This window comes from Xyrauchen texanus, chromosome 31 (assembly GCF_025860055.1).
Source record: "Xyrauchen texanus isolate HMW12.3.18 chromosome 31, RBS_HiC_50CHRs, whole genome shotgun sequence".
NCBI classification, from domain to species: Eukaryota; Metazoa; Chordata; class Actinopteri; order Cypriniformes; family Catostomidae; genus Xyrauchen; species Xyrauchen texanus.
The window spans coordinates 40793761-40820541 of NC_068306.1; the positions used below are offsets into that span (position 1 = coordinate 40793761).

At 39.3% G+C, this 26781-nt stretch overlaps 1 protein-coding gene across 1 annotated transcript in view; it reads left to right on the plus strand.

Moving 5' to 3' along the window:
- Positions 1–26781, plus strand: part of LOC127625474 (polypeptide N-acetylgalactosaminyltransferase 10-like) — a 213421-nt gene that overhangs the window by 127447 nt on the left and 59193 nt on the right. Inside the window, exons 5-6 of the mRNA XM_052100778.1 lie at positions 23801–23986; positions 24070–24253. Of these exons, the coding sequence (XP_051956738.1) occupies positions 23801–23986; positions 24070–24253 (370 nt within the window). The remainder of the gene's footprint in view (positions 1–23800; positions 23987–24069; positions 24254–26781) is intronic.

The following is a 26781-nucleotide window of genomic DNA, read 5'->3' on the forward strand; positions in this document are numbered from 1 at the left end:
AGTATTTACACTGCTTTCTATTCAAAATTTGCACTGCTGATAAACAACCACCCAAAATCTCCAGTTATGACACTGGATGACTTTAATCATATGTATTTATCAGGGCAGCTGCTCATTTTAAAAACAACTTACCATTTCCTCAACAAGAAATTCAAATTTGATTGGTAAAGTTTTGCTTGACAAGCTGTGTCTGAAAGTTATTTTTCTTTTATTAGATGATAGATAGATAGATAGATAGATAGATAGATAGATAGATAGATAGATATTGTGCAAATAACATGTTTGATACAATACAATTGTTTAACTGTTCTCTATATGTTAGAGAGGGGATACGCAAAATGATGTTTAATGTTTGGAGTGGAATGCTACTGTAAAAGAATACCACTGCTCTAGGAGCAATTTTTTGTCTCAGAATAATAATAACAACTTGATACAATATATACTATTAGATACACTAGATACCAGGTCCATTTACTGAAGAAATGTAATACTCAAATACGCAAAACAGACATAAGCAGTGTATCTATCAAACACAAATAATATGATAATGAGTAGCAGCTGTCAGAGTTGCATTAGAGTGACGTCACCACCGCACTTTGAATGACTGGCTAGAGGAGGAGCTGTCAGTCAAGAACTAGTGGACCAATAGGGACCTAAAACACCCCCTGATTTACATGAAACTCTACTCACAAGTTTTGGTAAACCAAGTGCAGAACTTGGAATCAAAAGCAAAGAAAAAATACAGCGTAAGCGTGCCAAAAACTTATAATATGAGCAAAAAGTAAAATGTCTCGGGTTACTTAAGTGTAACCCTTGTTCCATGATAAAAGCGGAATGAGATGCTGTGCTGAAATGCGCTTTGGGAATAGCTTTAGGTGTGACCAGCTGTGAATATGTGTGCAACACGTCAATGAACATTGACCAGAATTTATAGCCTATGCTGGTGACATCATTGGATGCACCTGTGGCAGGGCTATAAATAGATGTGTCACAGGTGCATCATCAGATATTTTGTCTGAAGAGCAGTCCTGGGGCATCCCAGTGCGGCAATGAAGCGCATCATCTCGTTCCGCTTTTATCAGGGAACAAGGGTTACACTTAAGTAACCCGAGATGTTCCCTTTCAAAAAGATACACTTATTATGCTGCGCTGAAAAGTGCTTTGGGAACGAGAATACCCACGCTGCCGCAGTGTGGCTGTCCGGAACCCCTACAGTTGTGTAGTGTGCTCACAAGAGTGTGAGAGGTCTCAGACATGCGCTTGAGACTCAAGGACATAAGAGCCCGGAGTGGCATGAACATCCAAACTATAAAATCTGATGAATGTGTGCGGAGAGGACCAGCCTGCCGCATCTCAAACATGCTGCAGAGGGACATCCCTAGCCAAGGCTTTAGAGGAGGCGACCCCTCTGGTAGAGTGAGCCCTAATACCAACTGGCGAAGCCTGACCATGCACCTCGTAGGCCAGGGCAATAGCGTCCCTCACCCAATGCGACATAGTCTGCTTGGTGGCGGCCGCCCCCCTGTTGCGGCCACCATGGCAAACAAATAGTTGCCCTGATATACGCCACTGGCTAGTGCGGTATGCACCGGCGTTGCAAACTGCGGGGAGCAGAAGGCCTTGAGAGTGACAGGATGTAAGGTCGAGAAAGGTACCTTAGGCAGGTAGTCAGGATGAGGGTGCAAAATTGCTTTAGCCATTCCTGGGGCAAATTCTAAGCAGGCCAGCAAGACAGACAGAGCCTGTAGATCCCCCAATTCTCTTTAGAGAGGTAATCGTCATAAGAAAAACCATCTTGAGAGTCAGAAGTCTGTCTGATGCTGACTCCAGAGGTTCAAAGGGGGTCTCAACCAGACCCTCAAGGACTATTGCTAAGTCCCATGAAGGGGTCCTGGTCCTAGCAGGAGGCCTCATTCGCATAGCTCCATGAATGAAGCAAACGAGTAGAGGATGTCTCCCCAAGGGCACCCCGTCCATCAAGGCGTGGCAAGCCGAAATGGCGGCCACATAGACCCTGAGAGTAGCAGGGCATATGCCTGCTGACAGTATTTCCTGCAGAAAGTCCAGAACTGAAGCAATCTGGCAGTTAACTGTATCTTCATTATGTGCACTGCACCATCCTTCAAAGACACCCCATTTGTTGGCGTAGATTATTCTGGTAGAGGGAGCCCTAGCACTTAAAATGATCTCAATAACCTCAGGTGAAAGCCCTATGTCCCTCAGTTGGTACCCCTCAGGGGCCAAACATGAAGGTTCCACAATTCGGTCCGGGGATGAAATATTGTCCTCTGTGCCTGAGACAGAAGGTCCCTCCTGTCCAGAATCGCCCAAGGTGAGCCGTCGAGGAGAGATATTATCTCCGAGAACCATACCGTTCGGCCAGCGTGGCGCAATCAGTAAGAGGCAAGACCCTTGCTGGCAAACTCTGCCCAAGACTCCCAGGAGCAGAGAAACCGGGGGAAACGCATACAGACTCATTCCGGGCCATGTATGCGCCATCACGTCCAGACCCAGGGGGCTGGGTGACTCAGAGAGAAGTAGAGGGGACATTGCGCAGTCTCTTGAGAGCAAAGAGGTCCACTTCTGCCCTGTAAAATCACACCCAGATTTGTTCCACTACCTCGGGGTGGAGTTTCCACTCCCCCATCTGATTTATGTAGGAGACTGCTGCTGTTTTCCACCCGCACCAGGACATGGCAGCCTCTAAGATGCTGGAGGAAGTATTTCGGGGCCAGAAATACCGCCATCAACTCGAGGCAGTTGATGTGCCAACCAAGCTGATAACCCTCCCATTCCCCTTGGGCTGGGCGACCACTTAAGACCGCTCCCCAGTCCGTCAGGGAGGTGTCTGTCGTTAGCAACCTGCGACGACAAGACTTACCTAGAGTGGGACCCAAGTTAAGAAACCGGGGTCTGAACCACATAGAAAGGGAACGAAGCAGGCAACGCGTAACCCTTATTTGCCTTAGGGGACTGGCCCTTGGATGAACTCCCCTGGCTTTTAGCAACAACTGAAACGGTCTCATGTGCAGAAGGCCCAAAGGGATCACTGTGGACGCAGACGCCATGAGACCTAGTAGTCGTTGATACTGACAAACAGGGCAACCTTGACTTAGCCTGACTTTGCTCTGGGTGTTCTAAATGGACATGATTCGAGCGGGAGACAATTGTTATCGAATTCCATATAACTCCCAGATAGGTAATTCCCTGGGTGGGAGAGAGAATGCTCTTTTTGACGTTGAGTCTCAGACCCAGAGAAACCAGATGAGCTAAGACAATATCCCTGTGCTGAACTGCCAGTTCTTGAGACTGTGCGAGTATTCTCCAGTCCTCTATGTAATTCAGAATGCGGATGCCCCGGTGTCGCAAAGGAGCCAGTGCTGCATCCATGCATTTCGTGAATGTGCGGGGTGATAGGGCTAGGCCGAATGGAAGAACCCGATACTGGAAGGCTTCACCCCCGAAAGTGAACCTCTGGAACTTCCTGTGCTGTGGCAGAATTTTTATATGAAAATATGCATCCATGAGATCGATCGTGACCAGCCAACCGTGGTGTGATGGATTTGTAACACGACCGTCTTGATAGTTAGCATCTTGAACTTGAACACCCTGACTGAGCCATTCTAGCCTCGAAGATCTAAGATCAGACACACCCCCCCACCCTTCTTGGGAACCAGGAAGTATTTGCTGTAATAACCTGACTCTTTCTCTGGAAGGGGAACAGTTCTATGGCCCCTTTGACCAAGAGATTTCGCAGTTATTTCCACAGTAGACATGCCTGCTCCGATTTTACAGTATTGGGGACCACGCCGTTGAAACATGGAGTGCGGCAAGTGAATTAAATTCTGTAGCCTTTTTCTACTGTTCATAGGACCCACATAGAAATACCTGCCAGAAGTTTCCACGCTGCCAGGTTCTCTGAGATGGGTATTCATTTTGACACTTCCTGTTTAGGGGAACTAAGTTAGGAAGCAACAGTACACCCAACTTATCGTTGGAAGCCTCTAACTCCCGAAACACCAGAGGCGCCAGGAATTGAGAGGTTTCGTTGGGGTACCGGGAGGGCCGAAGTGGATGATACGCGCGCCCCGTTCCAAGGGGAGCTACCCCCACAAGGCTGTGTGCAAGACCATCAGGGTTTCTTCCTCTTAGAAATTACTCCCCTGAGGTCTTGCTTTGGGTGCTGTTGAGGGCGACGAGCCTCTCCCCAGTCTTTACGAGGGGGAGCATGACTCTGCACACTTTGTTTCTGAGCCTCCCTTCTAGCAGGACAGGGGCAGGTCTGGGTGGCCGACGGCCCCGCCCCCTGAGTGCGGCGAGGAAGAAACTGCCCGAATGCTTCCTCGTGATTTTTCGCCTCCTGGAACCTGGTGATAACTATATTCATAGCGTCCCCAAATAAACCAGAAGGCGAAACCGGGGCATCAAAAAGGATAACTTTGTCCTTCTCTTTGATGCCCGATAGGTTGAGCCATAAGTGTCTCTCCGTGCTGACTAAAGCAGACATAGACCGGCCAATGGCATGGGCTGTCTGCTTGGTTGCACGGAGAGATAGATCCGTAGCTCGACGAAGCTCGGAGAAAGCCTGCTCATCGAGCGTTGCACCCACACTCGGGTCCTTCAGCAGATATGCCTGGTATGCCTGTAACACTGCCATAGTGTCCAGAGCAGCACCAGCCTGTACCGCTGCCTGATAAGCTTTCCCTACTAGCGTGGAGTTAGTCCTGCATGGCTTTGTGGGGAGAGAGGATTTCTTTAACGATGATGCCGAACCCGGCGAGAGATAACCCGCAAGTGTCTCTTCAACCGGCGGCATCACCGAATACCCCCGTGTCTCAGCACCCATATACTGTATATCGACGTCAAGGGCACGTAGACACGGGAAGTATAGGGTTTCCTCCATGAACGAGAGAGCTCGTCATGGGGGTCACCAAAGAAGGGAAGGGACCACTGATCTATATATATAACAGGATTGCTCATAGAATTCTAAACTGCCAGCAGTAGGTGAAGCTACCGGAAGTGCTCTGGCGGCCATTTTACTATTCCCTGCCGCGATGCCCTCTGTCGGTATGTGCAGCGTTTAATCGCGAAACAATACTCACTTAAGGATGTGGCTAAAGTGCCCACGGGTTGTAATTTATGACTATGTACATATTAAGCACACATTAGTTGTTATCCCCATGTAGATTGGGCATAACAGGTGTGTCCGCAGATTCAAGAGATTCGTTGGTCCCCCTCATGAACTGAAGAGGCGCCAGAGCGCACTTCAAGATCACGGGAAGGACCAGCTGGGTCTTGGGAGAGAGCAAGCGATAGAGACGGGTCCGTCTCTCGCTCCTCAGCCAGATCCATACGAGAGCCCCACCATTGAAGTGTGGGTGGCGTCTCTCGGAAGTAAGCAAGACTAGCACGAAGCATTCAATGATGTCACCGGCAGAGGCTATAAATTCCAGTCAATGTTCATTGACGTGTTGCACACATATTCACAGCTGGTCACACCTAAAGCTGTTCCCAAAGCGCTTTTCAGTGCAGCATCATAAATGTAGCTTTTTGAAAGGGAACATGATTTTGTTTGCAATCTGATGACTTTTTTTCTGCATATTTTAAATGTGTTTGTTTTTATGCAGGCTTGTTATTTTTTATTTATGCTTTTTATTTATTTTTGCACATTATTTTTTTAATCTGCACTTAATATTTTTTGATTCACGCTTATTATTTTGATTCACATTTATTATTTTTGGATCCGTTACGCAATACTTTTGACTGAATTTTGATCCCATACGCAACCCCTTGCCTCTAATGTGTTCTGTTGCCAAGTGAACTGTCCTCAACACAGCCTTAGTTGTTTGACAGTCAGCAAACTCCCTTCATTTACACAACTCTGAAGACAAGTTTAAAAAGAAATTAAAAGAAATTAACATACTGTATTTCAATAATAATATCAAAATAATCAATACAGAACATCATACCAACACAGGGATGTGGAGTAACAACATACTTTTAATGGGATAACGTTTATAAAACAACATACTTTTTTGTAAACAACAGGGCCTGCACATTCACGCCTGCACAATATGTGCGGAGGGTTCAGAAGATTTATGGAGGACAAAACATGCAAAAATAATAAATAAATACATAAATTAATAAATGTAATAATAAGAAAATAAATAAAGGAATAAATGTCTTGATAAACAATATAATTATTTTTTAATGAAATTTATTCCTGAATTTATTTTTGTATGACTTTTTTTCCTTTATTTATTATTTTCTCTTTTTATTTTTATTCTTTAAAACTTTTGTATTATTATTTATTTATGCATTCATTTATTTTTATAATTATTTATTCCCACATGTATTTATTTCTATATTTAAATATTCCCACATTTATTTATTTTTTTATTTATTCTTACATTTCTGTCTCTTGTATGATAATTATGTGGGTGGGTCCTGCTTACCATTGGCTTATTGTAGATTGAAGCGTGTGCTTGATTACTCTTGACTTGTTTTGATGTGACGTTACATATTGTGTAAACTATAGCTATTTGTGGGGCTAAAAACATAAGAGCTTCAGTCAATCCAAGATTTATTGGTTATACAACAATCACAAAATAAATGGGGAGCTGTTTCTTCAACAAATCCACAAAATGAGCAAGTTTCATAAATGATATGATTTAACCTTATGCTTTTCTTTTTTTTCTGTGTATATAACTTCATATTTTGATGTCCGCAAACCCATACTATTGATTTCTGTTGTTATGATTGTTCATTGTAAAAGATACAACCATGCTTCATTTCCCTTATTGTTTATGTATGTATGTATGTATATATAAGTTCTGCAATAAAAAAATTAATAAAAAATAACCTATAGCTGACTCTTCACATCTAGAGAGTTACGCAACTTGCAAATGAAGTCGATAACCACGTATCAAATGACTGTTTAATTTAGGGTAGAGGTGCTTATTGATGTTTTAGGAGAGCTGTATGCTGTATGTCGAAGCACATCCTGGATTGTTAAACTCTCTGCAAAACATTTCCCTGCATATTCTAAATCTGTGCGAGTCAGAGTGTGCTGAGGTGGGACGTCCATCTGCTTACAAGTACTATTGAGCTCTCAACCAATGATGCACTGGAGCTACGCAAGGACCGCCTCCGTCATTTCCATGTTGCACACAGAAAAGTACAAATACATGTATAAATAAATAAATATATATGGGAATATTTAAACATGGAAATAAATATATGTGGGAATAAATAAATATTAAAAATAAATTAATACATAAAACAAAATATGCAAAATATATGAATAAATAATTAAAAGTTAAAAAGAATAAAAATAAAGTTGAAAATAAATATAGAAAATAATAAAGGAATAAAGTCATACAATAATAAATTCAGGAATAAATTTAATTAAAAACTAAATAAATTTGTTTTATCAAGACATTTATTCCTTTATTTTTTTATTATTACATTTATTTATTTATTATTTATACAGGTTTGGGCCTCCATAAAGATTGACCAGTAGTTGTTGTTTTTTTTTTGTTTTGTTTTTTACAGTTGTGAAGGTGGTTAATACTAAATTCATCTGTTGTGAAGACAGTGTGAGTTCAGAGAAATTATTTTAAAAGAATTTCAAAATTATATCCTTGTCCAGGAAATGTGATGAGTCCAGAATGAGTTCAGGGCATTCTCAAAAAAGTGAAGAAAGGTGCCAAGATCTCACTGAGAACATAAATTGCAATTTGGGGAAGGAGACAATTACATATAAAATCATTTCAGATGGCTCAAATATATCCTGTAAGTAGTTTCCAGTGGATTATCTAGTGGTTTTGATTTTTCATGGGATAACGCAATCATCACCCATTATTGATCAAAGAGAAAATCCTATATGCCACAATAAATTTAGTTAGTCCAGACAGTTACTATGGATTGCGGTGTGTATGAGTGTTTAAGAAGGAAAGAATGCATGAGCAAAGCAGAGCTGGAAGCTTCCTCACAGCCCTCTACATTGTGAGTAAATCGCTCGCATATGCGAGTAAATTTCACGCTATGCAACAAAAATAACTAAAAAAAGAAACGTCCTCTCACTTTCAACTGAATTTATTTTCAGCAAACTTAACATGTGTAAATATTTGTATGAACATAAAAAGATTCAACAAATAAGACATAAACTGAACAAGTTTCACAGACATGTGACTAACAGAAATTGAATAATGCATCCCTGAACAAAGGGGGAGGGGGTCAAAATCAAAAGTAACAGTCAGTATCTGGTGTGGCCACCAGCTGCAAAGTACTGCAGTGCGTCTCCTCCTCGTGGACTGCACCAGATTTGCCAGTTCTTGCTGTGAGATGTTACACTTCCACCAATGGACCTAGCCCTCACCCTCCGATCCAAGACGTGCTCAATGGGATTGAGATCCGGGCTCTTTGCTGGCCATGGCAGGACACTGACATTACTGTCTTGCAGGAAATCATGCACAGAAGGAGCAGTATGGCTGGTGGCATTGCCATGCTGGAGGGTCAGGATCAGCCTGCAGGAAGGGTACTACATGAGGGAGGAGGATGTCTTCCCTGTAATGCACAGCATTGAGATTACCTGCAATGACAACAAGCTCAGTCTGATAATGCTGTGACACACTGCCCCAGACCATGACAGACCCTCCACCTCCAAATTGATCCATCTCCAGAGTACAGGCCTCGGTGTAAAGTTCATTCCTTCGACGATAAACGGGAGTCCGACCATCACCCCTGGTGAAACAAAACCATGACTCGTCAATGAAGAGCACTTTTTTCTGGTCCAGCGAAGGTGGGTTTGTGCCCATAGGCTACATTATTGTAAGTGATGTCTGGTAAGGACCTGACTTACAACAAGCCTACAAGACCTCAGTCCGGCCTCTTTCTGCCTTTTGCGAACAGTCTGAGCACTGATGGAGGGATTGTGTGTTCCCGGTTTAACTCGGGCAGTTGTTGTTTCCATCCTGTACCTGTCACGCAGCTGTGATATTCTGATGTACTAATCCTATGCAGATGTTGTTACATGTGGTCTGCCACTGTGAGGAAGATCAGCTGTCCTTCCTGTCTCCCTGTAGCACAGTCTTAAGCGTCACACAGTATGGATATTGCAATTTATTGCACTGGCCACATCTGCCGTCCTCATGCCTCCATGCAGCATGCCTAATGCATTGACACGCAGATGAGCAGGGACCCTGGGTATCTTTCTTTTTGCGTTTTTCAGAGTTAGTAGAAAGGTCTCTTTAGTGTCCTAAGTTTTTATAACTGTGACCTTAATTTCCTACTGTCTGTAAGCTGTTAGAGTTAGCTGCCAAGTAAATATTAACACTTTACTCAGCAGTTATTGAGTTATGTAGTGTCTAATTTACTGAATAAAAAGCAGACAATAAGAAGCTGAATTCAGCATCACCTTTCCCGGCATGAGCGTGCAGGAAAACGTGTTTTTGTCTCATTTAGTTGAACTCTTGAGTGTCTCCTGGAACCTCACCTCAGACATCACCCAGAGCAGTTGTCTTGAGAGTGCGTGAAGTTGAACCACTTTTCAAGTGCTCTGATGCACATGCCATCTATAGAGGCTTGTGCCAATCTCGCGCAAAAATATAAACACGGTATAAATGTATTAATTTAATAACAAATTGTGCCAGTTTCACTTTAATTTAACGACCTTGTACTGATAAATGTCTGTTGTCATTGCGGTATCATTCACAGTGTTAACAACAGGCAGTGACATAAAGGAGGAGATGCCCACCTGCACTGTTTAATATGGAGATTTCAAATACTGCATCCGAATATCCATATTTCCCTACTATATAATATGCCAAAAACAGTATACCAATTGAGTAATATGTTCGAATCACATGCCAGATGGCTGTTCTCAACAGTAAGTGCTATATATACCAAAATAATTGACAATGACAATGCCCACGTCCAGGATGAAGTATGTCTGAAATACTACTCACATGCATACCTAAAATAATGTACTGTTTTGCTGGCAGATAAGTACGTCCTTCATCAAATACAGTACATAATCTGACAGTATGCGGTTTCGGATGCAGGGAAAGTCTTCCTTCATGAAAAAGGGCTTGTGAGTTAATCAGAGAGCCTTAAAATATCAAAGTGTGACAGTGAAGAATTTAAGGCAGTAATACTTGACCATTGCATAATATAATATAATATAATAATAGAATAGAATAGAATAGAAAAAAAAAACAGGGTGAAAATGGACCAAGATTAAATCTGGGCCAAACAAGAGAGATATATTTTAGTAATTTTGAAAAATTCTGATACTTGAAAATTGTTTTTTGTTTATTTTAAAAGACATACTTTTATACTTTATATTTTATTGTCATTCATAATTTTGAAGCCTGAAAAGGAATTTATTATATGACCCAAGCTAAATTTGTATACATTTCTATGTTGTGTGCATGAAGCACACATAGTGACAGTTTGTATGACAATTAATTGTCATATTTGTGAAAGACCTAAAACAGACAATTAATTGTCATTGCCCTAAAACAGGCAGTTAATTTTTCATAATTGCTATTATTTTATAGACAATTAATGAACATTTGAAATTTGTGCATTATTAAAAAGACTAAAATATACGGGGAAATATAAAATAAAATATACAATATTGCATACTATATTGCATTAAGTCATATACAGTATCTCACAAAAGTGAGTGCACCCCTCATATTTTTGTAAATATTTGATTTTTATCTTTCCAAATCTCCAGCCCTCATTAGAGCCTCGTCCACTCCCATCAAAACTTTGCTTTAAAAGCACAGAAGCTATGACATATCTTCTCTCATGCAACACCTCAACAACACGTATCCAGTGGACTCAATTATAGCTGCGTAATTTGGTGAGAGATCCAAACGGAAAACAGTGTAATACATGCAAAAGGAAAATGCATTTGCGATATCCGAGTAATGTTTTTAATACTCGAGTAGCTGGTGCAGAACAAGCACTCTAATATTACTCTATTACTCGATTACTCGTGTACATTTTCCCATCTGAGGCAATCCTCTATGATCATGTTGGAGAAAGAATCACCATTGGCTAGTACATTTTTGCTTTAACTTGCCAGTCTTTTGACAACATCTAAGAGTAATGATTATATCTTTTCATGTGACAACACTGATGAAATGACACTTTGCTACAATGTAAAGTAGTGAGTGTACAGCTTGAATAACAGTGTAAATTTCAAAATAACAGCCATTAATGTCTAAACCGCTGGCAACAAAACTGAGTGAAAATGTCCAAATTGGGCCCAATTAACCATTTTCCCTCCCCGGTGAGGAGGGAAAATGTTTTTTTCATGTGACTCATTAGTGTTACAAGGTCTCAGGTGTGAATGGGGAGTAAATTTGGTGTCATCGCTCTCACACTCCCTCATACTGGTCAGTGGCAATTCAACATAGCACCTCATGGCAAAGAACTGTCTGAGGATCTGAAAAAAAGAATTGTTGCTCTACATAAAGATGGCCTAGGCTATAAGAAGATTGCCAAGACCCTGACACTGAGCTGCAGCACGGTGGCCAAGACCATACAGCGGTTTAACAGGACAGGTTCCACTCAGAACAGGCCTCGGCATGATCGACCAAAGCAGTTGAATGCACGTGCTCAGTGTCGTATCCAGAGGTTGTCTTTGAGAAATAGACATATGAGCGCTGCCAGCATTGCAGCAGAGGTTGAAGGGGTGGGGGGTCAGCCTGTCAATGCTCAGACCATACGCCAAACACTGCATCAAATTGGTCTGCATGGCTGTCGTCCCAGAAGGAAGCCTCTTCTAAAGATGATGCACAAGAAAGCCCGCAAACAGTTTGCTGAAGACAAGCAGACTAAGGACATGGATTACTGTAACCATGTCCTGTGGTCTGATGAGACCAAGATACACTTATTTAGTTCAGATGGTGTCAAGCGTTTGTGGCGGAAACCAGGTGAGGAGTACAAAGACAAATGTGTCTTGCCTACAGTCAAGCATGGTGGTGGGAGTGTCATGGTCTGGGGCTGCATGAGTGCTGCTGGCACTGGGGAGCTACAGTTCATTGAGGGAACCATGAATGCCAACATGTACTGTGACACATGTACCCTCCCTTTGGAGACTGGGCCACAGGGCAGTATTCCAGCATGTTAACGACCCCAAACACACCTCCAAGACGACCACTGCCTTGCTAAAGAAGCTGAGGGTGAAGGTGATGGATTGGCCAAGCATGTCTCCAAACCTAAACCCTATTGAGCATCTGTGGGGCATCCTCAAACGGAAGGTGGAGGAGCACAAGGTCTCTAACATCCACCAGCTCCATGATGTCGTCATGAAGGAGTGGAAGAGGACTCCAATGGCAACCGGTGAAGCTCTGGTATGCCCAAGAGGGTTAAAGCAGTGCTGGAAAATGGTGGCCACACAAAATATTGACACTTTGGGCACATTTTGAAAATGTTCACTTAGGGGTGTACTCACTTTTGTTGCCAGCGGTTTAGACATTATTGGCTGTGTGTTGAGTTATTTTGAGGGGACAGCAAATTTACACTGTTATACAAGCTGTACACTCACTACTTTAAATTGTAGCAAAGTGTCATTTCTTCAGTGTTGTCACATGAAAAGATATAATCAAATATTTACAAAAATGTGAGGGTGTACTCATGTACATATTTATCGGTTTGCTAAATATCTTTTTCAATTACATTACGCTTAAATGTTGTCAAAAGACTGGCAAGTAAAAGCAAAAATGTACTAGCCAATGGTGATTCTTTCTCCAACATGATCATAGAGGGTTGCCTCAGATGGGAGAATTAACTTTCGCAAAGGGTGAACAATTCATTTTGAATAATTAATAGTAATTCTGTGTCCTAAGGAACACCGTATACCTGGAGAGTAGGGATGTGCACGAGTAATCGAGTAATAGAGTAATATTAGAGTGCTTGTTCAGCACCAGCAACTCGAGTATTAAAAACATTACTCGGATATCGCAAATACATTTTCCTTTTGCATGTATTACACTGTTTTCCGTTTGGATCTCTCACCAAATTACGCAGCTATAACTGAGTCCACTGGATACGTGTGGTTGAGGTGTTGCATGAGAGAAGATATGTCATAGCTTCTGTGCTTTTAAAGCAATGTTTTGATGGGAGTGGACGAGGCTCTAATGAGGGCTGGAGATTTGGCAGGTGCAGGGATCTCAGAAGGGTGGCAGCTACCAACCAAAAAATTAGCTTTGCCATCCCAAGTCAGACACTGCTTGCATCCTGGAGACGGTGCACAACGGCTTAACCCGTCCGTGTCGCACATGTTCCATAACAACGTTCCAAACTCATCGGACAACACTGTGGCTGCTATTGTGCAAACTTATTTTCCTCCTTATGTGCAATGAAGCAATTTCCATTTGTATGCCTGCGTTACATACCGTTACACCCCTAGAACCTGATGCATTATTTTACGCATCATTTAACAATACAGAATGTATAATAATGTTGTTATTTATAATTTCATTAGAATTGAGAAAAATACTTTGTTTATGATTTGTGACTAGATTTCATGACACCCACTAAGTTATGTTTTATATTTAATTTTGCACTTTATTTTACCTGGCAAACCAACTCATGCACTCACAAGCTTCCAAGTGCTGGCTTTATAAAATTAATATCTCTCTATGAGATTTTTAAGGGATCATATAACTCTCTTCTACTTTTTCAGCAAGGTCTGTTATGATCTCAGTACAATTATGATTGGCTATGAATAAAGTCTAAAGTGATTATTTAAGACCAATGTGGTTGCTGCAGCCACTCAGAGTTGTCATAAATATACAATATTTTCTAGTTCGCCTATGCCTAGAAATGACCCTGATAGGGATGATCACTTTGGAATGGAACACACCTCAGTCTTCGAGTAGTACTCTTTCATTTGTGTACCACTACTAGGCTCAGCATAGAAGACAAACAATTTGTTCACAAGTGGCAATTACTGGTCTTTCGTTATTTAAAGGAAATATATATATTTACAGCTAACAGTTCAGTGTATTGCAACTGTTTGTATCGTGATCAAAGACTGCTGTTCAAATTTGAGGTTATCCACAGACCAGGGCTGACTTTCTCTCCAGATTAGGGGGGGAGTTGGCAGGCCAGATGTTGCCCTGGCCTGAGTTGGGCAGTGGGGATATGTGGTAATGGGGGCGTGGTCGTGTGTCTGTTGCGGGATAGAGAAAGGGGTAAGGCTTGTCAACTTGGTTATCATTATTTCTAACACCTGTTTCTTGTTGTAGTGATGGCGGAGGCAGACATAAAAAGGTAAATGAGGCGTCAGAGTGCCAGAGAGAGACCAGAGAGAGACACTGTACATTTGTGTGCTCGATAAGAAGCCTTTACTCATTTGTGTGTGCGACTACTTGGCCACTGAGTGCCTTTTTTGTTTAAGTTTTATGAACGATGCTGAAGAGTAATAAAAATACTCACATTGACAGTTCGCAGCCTCCTGACTCCTTCATTGCCAGACAAGGAACATTCTACAGTCTTCATTCAGAGGATGTGACATCCACAACGGGCAAGTAGGCAAAGTAATGTGTGGTGCAGCAGTTTCCTTCAGGATCAAAGCATGTTTAATTTTTTACAAAATTAACCAGTTATAACCGGTTCACAGCATTTAAACACAAAGTTTTCACTCCAGAACAATTGAAAATCACATGTTCCGGTTTTCGGTTACGTTCTGCTAAAAATGTTGTTAGTTTTCGGTTTTAATTTTCATTCCTTGAAATGTTTTTAGTACCTGGTGAAAATAAATGACATTTGCAAAAAAAAAATACAAATTGTCATGATTAATTATTTTCATGCATTTAAGTGTTAACATTTTCTGCCTAAGTGTAAAATGTAAGTACATTTGTCTTAGATGGCTATAATTAAATTAAAAGTTAAATTATTCAAAGGAATATTCTGTATTCAATACAAGTTAACCTCAATGGGCAGCATTTGTCGCAGTTTCGACTCATTCATCCTTTTCTCTAACAAAAGCAAAAACTGAGGTTACTGTGAATCACTTAGAATGGAAGTGAATGGGCCAGTTTTTGGAAAGTTTGATAAAGGCATAAATGTGAAGCTTTTCATTTTATAAAAGCACTTACATTAATTCTTCTATTAAAATCCATGTATTTAATTGAGCTGTAATGTTGTTTCAATTGTAATTTTTATGTAGTTTTAGGGTTTGTTGTCATTACATTGTCATGGTAACGAAGTTGTAAAATTTGCTATAACTTTACATAGAAATGTTTAGTAAGCATGTTAACATGCATATTGTTTATGTCTTGAGGCACTTTTGAAACAGTGAGTATTTTAACGTAAAGTTAAATATATATATATATATACAGTGAGGAAAATAAGTATTTGAACACCCTGCTATTTTGCAAGTTCTCCCACTTAGAAATCATGGAGGGGTCTGAAATTGTCATCGTAGGTGCATGTCCACTGTGAGAGACATAATCTAAAAAAAAATATCCAGAAATCACAATATATGATTTTTCAACTATTTATTTGTATGATACAGCTGCAAATAAGTATTTGAACACCTGAGAAAATCAATGTTAATATTTGGTACAGTAGCCTTTGTTTGCAATTACAGAGGTCAAACGTTTCCTGTAGTTTTTCACCAGGTTTGCACACACTGCAGGAGGGATTTTGGCCCACTCCTCCACACAGATCTTCTCTAGATCAGTCAGGTTTCTGGACTGTCGCTGAGAAACACGGAGTTTGAGCTCCCTCCAAAGATTCTCTATTGGGTTTAGGTCTGGAGACTGGCTAGGCCATGCCAGAACCTTGATATGCTTCTTACAGAACCACTCCTTGGTTATCCTGGCTGTGTGCTTCGGGTCATTGTCATGTTGGAAGCCCCAGCCTCGACCCATCTTCAATGCTCTAACTGAGGGAAGGAGGTTGTTCCCCAAAATCTCGCAATAAATGGCCCCGGTCATCCTCTCCTTAATACAGTGCAGTCGCCCTGTCCCATGTGCAGAAAAACACCCCCAAAGCATGACACTACCACCCCCATGCTTCACAGTAGGGATGGTGTTCTTGGGATGGTACTCATCATTCTTCTTCCTCCAAACACGGTTAGTGGAATTATGACCAAAAAGTTCTATTTTGGTCTCATCTGACCACATGACTTTCTCCCATGACTCCTCTGGATCATCCAAATGGTCATTGGCAAACTTAAGACGGGCCTTGACATGTGCTGGTTTAAGCAGGGGAACCTTCCGCGCCATGCATGATTTCAAACCATGACGTCTTAGTGTATTACCAACAGTAACCTTGGAAACGGTGGTCCCAGCTCTTTTCAGGTCATTGACCAGCTCCTCCCGTGTAGTTCTGGGCTGATTTCTCACCTTTCTTAGGATCATTGAGACCCCACGAGGTGAGATCTTGCATGGAGCCCCAGTCCGAGGGAGATTGACAGTCATGTTTAGCTTCTTCCATTTTCTAATGATTGCTCCAACAGTGGACCTTTTTTCACCAAGCTGCTTGGCAATTTCCCGTAGCCCTTTCCAGCCTTGTGGAGGTGTACAATTTTGTCTCTAGTGTCTATGGACAGCTCTTTGGTCTTGGCCATGTTAGTAGTTGGATTCTTACTGATTGTATGGGGTGGACAGGTGTCTTTATGCAGCTAACGACCTCAAACAGGTGCATCTAATTTAGGATAATAAATGGAGTGGAGGTGGACATTTTAAAGGCAGACTAACAGGTCTTTGAGGGTCAGAATTCTAGCTGATAGACAGGTGTTCAAATACTTATTTGCAGCTGTATCATACAAATAAATAGTTAAAAAATCATATATTGTGATTTCTGGATTTTTTTTTTAGATTATGTCTCTCACAGTGGACATGCACCTACGATGACAATTTCAGACCCCTCCATGATTTCCAAGTGGGAGAACTTGCAAAATAGCAGGGTGTTCAAATACTTATTTTCCTCACTGTATATATATATATATATATATATATATATATATATATATATATATATATATATATATATACATCACACACACACACACACACACACTGGCGGCCAAAAGTTTGGAATAATGTACAGATTTTGCTCTTCTGGAAAGAAATGGGTACTTTCATTCACCAAAGTGGCATTCAACTGATCACAATGTATAGTCAGGATATTAATAACGTGAACAATTTCTATTACAATTAGAAAAAATTTATTCCACAAATATTTCACAAAAGTTAAGTTCCATAACACTCATTTACAATTATCTGTTGTCCAGTGACTGAGTTTCTTTTAACTATGGAGCTTTTCTTTTTGTTTTTCTGTTTCAAAAGTAATTTTTTTATGTTTATAATGTCCTGAATACACATTGTGATCAGTCGAATGCCACTTTGGTGATTTAAAGTACCAGTATCCTTCCAAAACCGCAAACTCTGTACTGTCCAAACTTTTGTCTGCCAGTGTATGTGTATGTGTATATATATATATAAAAGACAGAATTTTACATACACCTTAGCCAAATACATTTTAACTTTCCCTGGCTTAGTTCAGTTTGGATCACTACTTTATTTTAAGAAAATTAAGCGCATTTTCAGAATAATAATAGTAGAAGAGTGATTTATTTCAGCTTTTATTTCTTTCATCACATTCCCAGTGGGTCAGATGTTTGCATACACTTTGTTGGTATTTGGTAGCATTGCCTTTAAATTGTTTAACTTGGGTCAAACATTTTGGGTATCCTTCCACAAGCTTCTCACAATAAGTTGCTGGAATTTTGGCCCATTCCTCCAGACAGAACTGGTGTAACTGAGGCAGGTTTGTGGGCCTTGCTTGCAAAGGCTTTTTCAGTTCTAGCCACACATTTTCTATTGGATTGAGGTCAGAGCTTTGTAATAGCCACTCAAATACCTTGACTTTGCTGTCCTTAAGCCATTCTGCCACAACTTTGGAGGTATGAATTGAGTCATTGTCCATTTGGAAGGACTATTTGCGACCAAGCTTTAACTTTATGGCTGATGTCTTGAGATGTTGCTTCAATATATCCACCTAATTTACCTTCCTCATGATGCCATCTATTTTGTGAAGTGCACAGTCCCTCCTGCAGCAAAGTACCCCCACAACATGATACTGCCACCCCTATACTTCTTGGTTGGGATGGTGTTCTTCGGCTTGCAAGCCTCACCCTTTTTCCTACAAACATGGCGATGGTAATTATGGCCAAACAGTTCAATTTTTGTTTCATCAGACCAGAGGACATTTCTCCAAAATGATCTTTGTCCCCATGTGCACTTGCAAACTGATTTTTTCACCTAAAGTCACCAAACTTGGTACATACATAGTTCTCACCAAGCCAGAAAAATTTAATTCTCGTAGTCATTACCTCCGCCCAACAAAAAGTTGGCCATTTTGGATTATCTGAAAATCGCAGGCTCTGAACTTTTAAATGCTCCTCCTAGGGTGTTCATGTGACTGGCACCAAATTTGTGCAACATTATGCCAAGACATGTAGATGTAATATGTAGATGATAAATTGTGAACAGATTTTTCATATTTTGAACGGTGTCACCATGGCGAAGCAATACATTTATGACGAAAAATGGGAAACAGGAAGTTCCTTATATCTTCTGTGTGCATTGTGTGATTTTTATGAAAATGTCGCTGTATGTGTGGTAATGGAAGCTGATCACAATAATGCAGCTATTATGGGTCACAGTCATAGTGCCACCAACTGGCAGCAGGAAGTATGGCACTTTTAACAGACTTTGAAATAGCCCTCTTGTGTTTACATTAATTGCTTCAAAATTATTTTGAATAATGTCAAGACACTGCTGATGTAATATTATCAAGGAATATTTGATATCTTAAACATCTGAGGTCGACGGATGCGCCAGTGCGTCCTGCTGGATTTTTTCATCATTACAGCGGAAACAACATAAAATTCTCCATCATTTTTGGGCATACAGATAAGTGTAAGTCATCATTAGAGACTATAAAGGGTCTACTTTTATTTGTGTACACTCACATTAACAACAAAACCTTGTGCTTTTGTAAAATAAAGAAAATAAAAAGGGTGAGCTGAAAGTGATGTAAATTTTGTACTGGTTCATCTAATTATCTCTAATGTGATCACACCCACCAGCAGAGGGCGCCATTCATATGCTAATGTGCTGATGGTAAACGCCCCTGACTGTGCCTTAAAAACAACAAGTCCTGGATAGTGATGAAGAGTTACAATTTTCCTCAGAAGAAGAGCGGTATTCCGATTAATGTTTGTATTTTAAAGAGAGACTTGATCCAGCCGAGGATACAATTTCGGAAGAGTAAGTCATTTAGTTTTCATTAGTTGACATGCTATTTTATATAAACATGTACATATTTTACTAGTGGGACTGTTTCCAGACTTGCCAGCCAGGATTCAGAGTATTGACATTTGAAATATATCCTAATAAGCAAGTTTTAGTTACATGTAAATGTTGTTTCAGCTAAAGCAGGTATTTAAATTGTATTCTGTATGATATAAATATGATATGTAATATGATATAAAAATAATATGAGTGTTTAGATTATATTTTAACTTATGCTGCCTCATTATCATCAACAAAGCTTGTGCTTGCAAATATGTGTTCAGGTGTAAATTAGTAAGATGCACTTTAAATATGCCCATATTAGATATATCTTATAATGATTTCTGAAGGATCATTTGACACTGAAGAATGCAGTAATGATGCTGAAAATTCAGCTTTGATCACAAATTGCATTTTATCAGAATATCACTGTTTTTACTCTATGTTGGATCAAATAAATGCAGTCTTGATGAGCACAGGAGACTTCTTTTAAATGGTAGTGCAGGTCTAAAATTAAATGAAGTCTTTATGTAAAGAAAATGTATAGTCAGTTTACTACTTTTAACTTAAAACTTGATTTTGATCATTAAGTCTCCTCATATTCATGTCCTTTCTGTCACATTCCTCATTGATAGGCCCAGGGGAGGGGTCTTTTGTCTCCTCGGGTGTGAATTACAATCCATATTCATGATAGTTCATGCCTCCTCGCATATGACCTTTCTAACACTAAAAGTGTCTTACAAAAGTTAAATTACTATATTGTTTTGTATGAATGAGTGATCAGGATGGTTTTCACTTCATTTTGTAGCAAAAACTCTAGGCTACAAGATCCAGTTCTCAAAAGTCTTGTGGACAAATGTTTAGTATGTGTTATATGGCCTTATTTCAATGACTTAAACATTTAGTTTTTTCAAAATCCATGCATAAATGTTATTTTCTCAAAAATACAAACTTGTACATACATGTTGCTCACACATTATTGTAGCCCAGTTTGTGCTGACAGTGTTATCAGACTTAAGCCATAAATGTGTTTTTAAGCAACTGAAAAAAGCACAAATGTCAAGGCATGTCAAAATTTCTCCAAGGCCCAAAACACCCTCAGACCCCAGAGGGATAAATGCTGTTGCCATGGCAACACATACATTTGTATTATTACTTTCTTCCTATATTTGGGTGTTTTTGATGCACTTGGCATACTTAAGATTTTGCACACACATCGGAATTGTTGGCCACTAGGACTGGGAAAAAGTTCACACATGGGTGTATAGGGGGCTCTGTAGCGGCCCCTTTAAAATGGGCATGTAACGGGTCTTTGGAAGTGGGCCGTTTTGGATTTTCTGTAATCTCAGCACTGAACTTTTAAATACTCCTAGGGGATTTATGTGACTGGCACCAGATTTGTGTAACACCATGCCAAGATGTAGATGCTAAATTGTGAACCGATTTTTTTTTTTTATATATCAAACACCATGGTGAGGCATTAAATGAATGGCTAAAAATGAGAAACAGGAAATGTCTCATATCTTCTGTGTGCAATGTGTGATTTGGATCAAAATTGAGATGCATGTTTAGTCTTGGAGACTAATCACATGGATGTGACTATTTTGGGCAGAATTTCAAAGATTTTAAGCCTGCCAAGTGCAAATACACCCAAATATAGGAAGGAACAATAACAAATATTGCGCTGCCATGGCAACCATATTTAAGATATAAAATATTCCTTTACAAGTTTACATCAGCAGTGTCTTGACATTATTCTAAATAATTTTGAAGCAATTCATGTAAACATAAAAGGGCTATTTCAAAGTCTGTTAAACGTGCCATACTTCCTGCTGCCAGTTGGTGGCACTATGATTGTGACCCATAATAGCCACATCCATGTGATCAGCCCTGTAGGAACTTTGGCATTATAAATGGACACGGTATGGATTCAAGTGTATGTGTCACCCACCATAATATGTAAGGAATTGTATATTAGATCAGATTAGAAATGATCCAGGATTAAAATGTAATGCAACAGCTCCTTGTATCTGTTCACAATTTCTATTGTAAGGAATTAGCTTTAATAAGGGAATTATTATTATTTCACATATTGGATTAATACTATTCTCATGGCTTATTGGAAATAATATCACAAATATGTTTACATATAGTTCAAGCTTCGGTGTGTAGATCTTTTAAAATCAAGTGACGAGATTATTTATTAAAATATACCACAGTCAAATTAACTTTGAATACAAACAAGACTATTGATAATCTAACATAAAACAAACTAACACATATAGAAATACAAAAACAGGTTGGTATGGAAATGATCGTTACAAAAATATTTGAACATCGTGGAGTCTATAGACAATACCTTGAGAACCATTAGATACTTATTTTAATATACCTCGATTTGAAATCGGATTACCCAAAGTATTTAAATAAAAAAACAGCACTTCAAGCAAAAAGTCTGGAGATGTACTTACGTGTTGTTGCATTTCCTTGTATTGATTTGTTTCTTTGGCTGTGTTAGTAGAACGTTCTGGTTGTTCCGTTGATGTTTTAGACCTCTGTTAAGATTGTGGATAGTTTGTTGCTGGGATGATGTGGTGGCTTTGAAGCGAGGCCTCCCACCAGGGAGACTCGTGACTCCCATCACGTTTGTGAGTCGTAGAGTAGAGAGTGAGAAGAGTTTCCTCTGAAGCTTTTCTTGGACTCTACATTGTACTGAACTTTAGGGGCACCAGAGAAGGCTAAAAGCCACAATGGCAAGAAAGGAAGCAGGAGGATGAAGAGACCCAAGGAAGAGGAATAGAGCATTTGTCCGAGGTGGGGAGGCTTTGTACTCTTGAGACTGGCTACACCCCAAATATGTCATGACCCAATCAGAAGTGTCTTTCCAGCTATTTTCATCTTTCTGTCCCTCTTTCTGAAGGTGACTGATGATCCTTTATGTGTGAGGACTATAATTTCCCATTCAAAAAATACATCTACATTTTATATCATATTTTATAGGGTTAAAATAGTGAAGTACTGTAACTTTGTGTGAAAATTTCATGGATTAAGATATCCTACAAAAGGATCCTTCCAAAGACAGTAAAACAGTTTTCAAGCTCTCTCGTCTCGTACAGTTTTAGCACATGACACAGAATATGTCTCATTTTAATTGTGTAAAATTGGTTAAATCAAAGTGTGTCTTAGCTTTATATGGGGGTTTTCATGGTGACAGTTCTTCATCTACATCTTGGAATGTGTGCCAGTTGTGGGGGGTTTCTAAGAAGGGTTATTTGTTTGGACAGATCTGCCCTTGGTTCATTGACAGTTTTATTGGACAGATGCAGGCTTCAGCTAGACTCCTCGATGCTAACCCACATTCCTGGTTTCTTAATGCTTAGAGGCATTTCCCGAAATGCCATCTTGGTGTAATTCTGTGTTGATTCTCCTTTTAAGTTCCTTCAGCATGGAAATAGTAATTCTTCTACCCTACAGCCCCCATTACCAAACATACAGCTGAATTTTCATCAAAATCACCAGCCCTAATGGCCGACGACTCTGTGTATAGTGTGTGTGTTTGGAAAATGTCAAGAATTTTCACCCAAGTTAAGTACCAAAAAGTACAGAAAACCATGAATATAATAATAACATCCCCATGTGTGAACCCCCCACATGCCCTTGTGTGAACTTTTACCCTAGCCGTAATGGCCAACAACTCTGATGTGTGTGCAAAATGTCTAAGTACATGCTAAGTGCCTCATAAACACCCAAATATAGGAAGAAAGGAATGTTAATAATCAATGTGTTGCCATGGCAACACTATTAAAGATATCAAATATCCGTTGACAATTTTACATCATTAGTGTCTTGACATTATTGTAAAGCTTTTTGAAGCAATTCATGTAAATATAAGAGGGCTATTTCAAAGTCTGTTAAAAGTGCCTTACTTCCATACTGGAGGCAGGAGGTGTCAAGCACACATTTAGTTAAATAATAATAATAATAACAATAATAATAATTATGTTAAATTTATAAAGATTCTAAATAATAATAATAACAATTATTATTATTATTATTTATAAAGATTTCTAAATAATAATAATAATAAAAATAATAATTATTATTATTAGCCTGTTATTATGAAAATGCAAACACAAGGCATATTTTATTAATAGAAACTATAAACATAAGATAACATTTAGTTTTAACAGTTTAAGCCCCGCCCACACCTGGTTCTTTCCGAATACAGAGGCCTATACAGATAATTTGGTCATATCAGCAAATACAGGTGCAGATAATTGCTTTGTGGCACACCCCTAAAAAACACTACTTTTTGTAGCAATTTGTAACTTTTTGGCATTATTTTTATTTTTTGAGACATGGTAGAAATGTTTTATTATGTTGAATGGGCTTGTACAATCTTTGATCTCTTATGTCTCTGTGCTCTTTAGCATACTGCCAGTCATGATCACTTCTCTTTATCCCATTAGAGCATCTGAAATCCTCTCTGGAGGAGTACATGGTACAGATACCAAAAGTGCGTATTTTTCGTACCAAGAAGCGTGAAGGTCTGATCAGGACTAGACTGTTGGGCGCTGCCGCTGCCAAAGGGGATGTCATTACATTTCTAGACTCTCACTGTGAGGCCAATGTCAACTGGCTGCCCCCTTTACTGGGTAAGAGACACCTTTAAGTATTGATGTCCTAACACAACAGTTATGATTTGACTATAATGCATTCTTTGTCTTTTTGGCATCAGATCGCATTGCCCAGAACCGGAGGACAATAGTGTGTCCAATGATTGACGTGATTGACCATGATAACTTTGGCTATGAGACTCAGGCCGGAGATGCCATGCGTGGGGCTTTTGACTGGGAGATGTTTTACAAACGCATCCCAATTCCATCCCAACTGCAGAGATTAGACCCCAGTGACCCTTTTGAGTGAGTAGCACCCTAACACAAAGTCATTGGCATACAAGACACACTATGCCCCCCTTATGAGCCTTTTATATTCTGTTAAAATTGTTCATATGGAGTGATTTTAGTCTGTATAGAAACCGCAACATAATCTCAAATATACATAGTGTGTTTACACTGAGTTTTTAATGCCGCACTGAGGCAATGTACACATATGCAGGAAACACCTTAGAAATACGTGCTCGAATATTGATTGATTTGTGTGTGTGTGAGAGACTAATGCAGAGTATGACAGAGCAGTAAAGACACTGTAGGAGCCTTGCCAGTCTGTCTACTTTACTGTGAAGTAAAGGAGAGTATTTAGAATGGAGCTCCACTCTAGAATTGTGGAATGCTTCCCTTTCATTTATGGCATGGTCAAATGTTTACTCAGTGGTTTAAATTTTAAATCTCCCATGCGGTAGAGACCCCATAGGTAAACACTGTAGAGACCGCATTTTTAAAGTGAACAGAATATATTTCAGTACAAAATAGGAAAAATTAAAAATAAAAATGTTGAAGGCAGGGCTAAATTGCCCAATAAAACCTCACTGTCTATCTCCATCAGTGATACTACCCAGTCACAACTGTAACGATATTTCAGAATAACAACACTCTTGCTTGTGTGATGATTACTTAAATATCATTCTAAGAGCCCTATTTCAAGATCTTACATCTGTAGCGCAGTGCTATGTGACCATATGCACAAAGTCAGTGGACATGTCCATTCATTTTTTTTATATTTTCATGCAATCATGCTCTAAGTCTTAGGCATTAGTGTTGGCGAAATAGCTCATGCAAAGCGTGAATTGGTTTGGTCAAGTGCAATTTACTTCTGAGGTGGTTCAATCATTGCTATCCACAAAAAGTACTATCACTCCCACCCACGCCCACTTGTGCATTGTGCTGGCATGAAAATTGCTCTTAGAATTAGCGTTCTCATTCAAATGTTTGCACGTTTGCAGTAATGGAATACCCAAGCCCTATACAGTTGGTCTTGGGTATTCCATTACTATTTGACAATAGCTTTGTCTAATAAGCAGTCAAATGTAAATATATTTTAATTATATTTCTCCTCTGTTTTTTTTTTTCTTATTCATACAACTTGTCACTTGTCAAGTCAATACATTTTTATTTGTATAGCGCTTTTCACAACACACATCGATTCATCGGCGCGTCCTGCTGGATTTTTTCATCATTACAGCGGAAACAACATAAAATTCTCCATCATTTTTGGGCATACAGATAAGTGTAAGACATCATTAGAGACTATAAAGGGTCTACTTTTATTGTGTACACTCACATTAACAACAAAACCTTGTGCTTTAGTAAAATAAAGAAAATAAAAAGGGTGAGCTGTCAGCAGTCTCTGGGTTTGTGAGCATATATCTGAAACATGTCACAAAAATTAACTGAAACTCCGCGAATACTTATCACACAAACATGTAACATATGTCTAAAGAAAGCTTAAAATGTCTACTTTTAAATAAAACAATTCAAATTTAAAACAAATATTCTCCTGCAATGTAATCTGTATGAAACAAAGCGATGTACAGTTTTTCCTGGCTCAACTAATTATCTCTAATGTGATCACACCCACCAGCAGAGCGCGCTATTCATACACTAATGTGCTGAGGCTATCAGTGCAAATGGTAAACGCCCCCGACTGTGCATTAAAAACATCTAGTTCATTCACTTTTCTGCACATTTGAAAGATAGCATGATATACAGGCGAGGGAACTCCTGAATAGTGACGAAGAGTCCACATTTTCCTCAGAAGAAAAGTGGGACTCCGATGAACGTTTGTATTATGAAGAGAGACATGATCCAGCTGAGGATACAATTTCGGACCAGTAAGTCATTTCGTTTTACTTACATATTGGTTGACATGCTATATATATATATATATATATATATATATATATAGTATATTTTACTAGTGGGACTGTTTCCAGACTTGCCAGGCAGGATTCAGTGTATTGAAATTTGAAATATGTCCTAATAGGCACGTTTTATTTACATTTAAATGGTGTTTTCGGGTAAAGCAGGCATTTAAATAGTATGCTCTATGATATAAATATGATATGTAATTTGATATAAAAAATAATATGAATGTGTTTATGCTGCCTCATTATCATCAACAAAGCTTGTGCTGCAAATATGTGTTCAGGTGTAAATGTGTCAAATGCACTTTAAATATTTCCATATTAGAAAATCAGCATATTATAATGATTTCTGAAGGATCATGTGATATTGAAGACTGCAGTAGTGATGCTAAAAATTCAGCTTTGATCACAAGTTGCATTTTAAAATATATTCAAATAGAAAACTGTTCTTTTAAATTGTAAAAAGAGTTCACAATATCACTGTTTTTACTCTTATGTTGGATCAAATAAATGCAGTCTTGTTGAGCACAGGAGACTTCTTTTAAATGGTAGTGCAGGTCTAAAATTAAGTAAAGTCTTTATGTAAAGAAAACATATAGTCAGTTTACTTCTTTTAACTTAAAACTT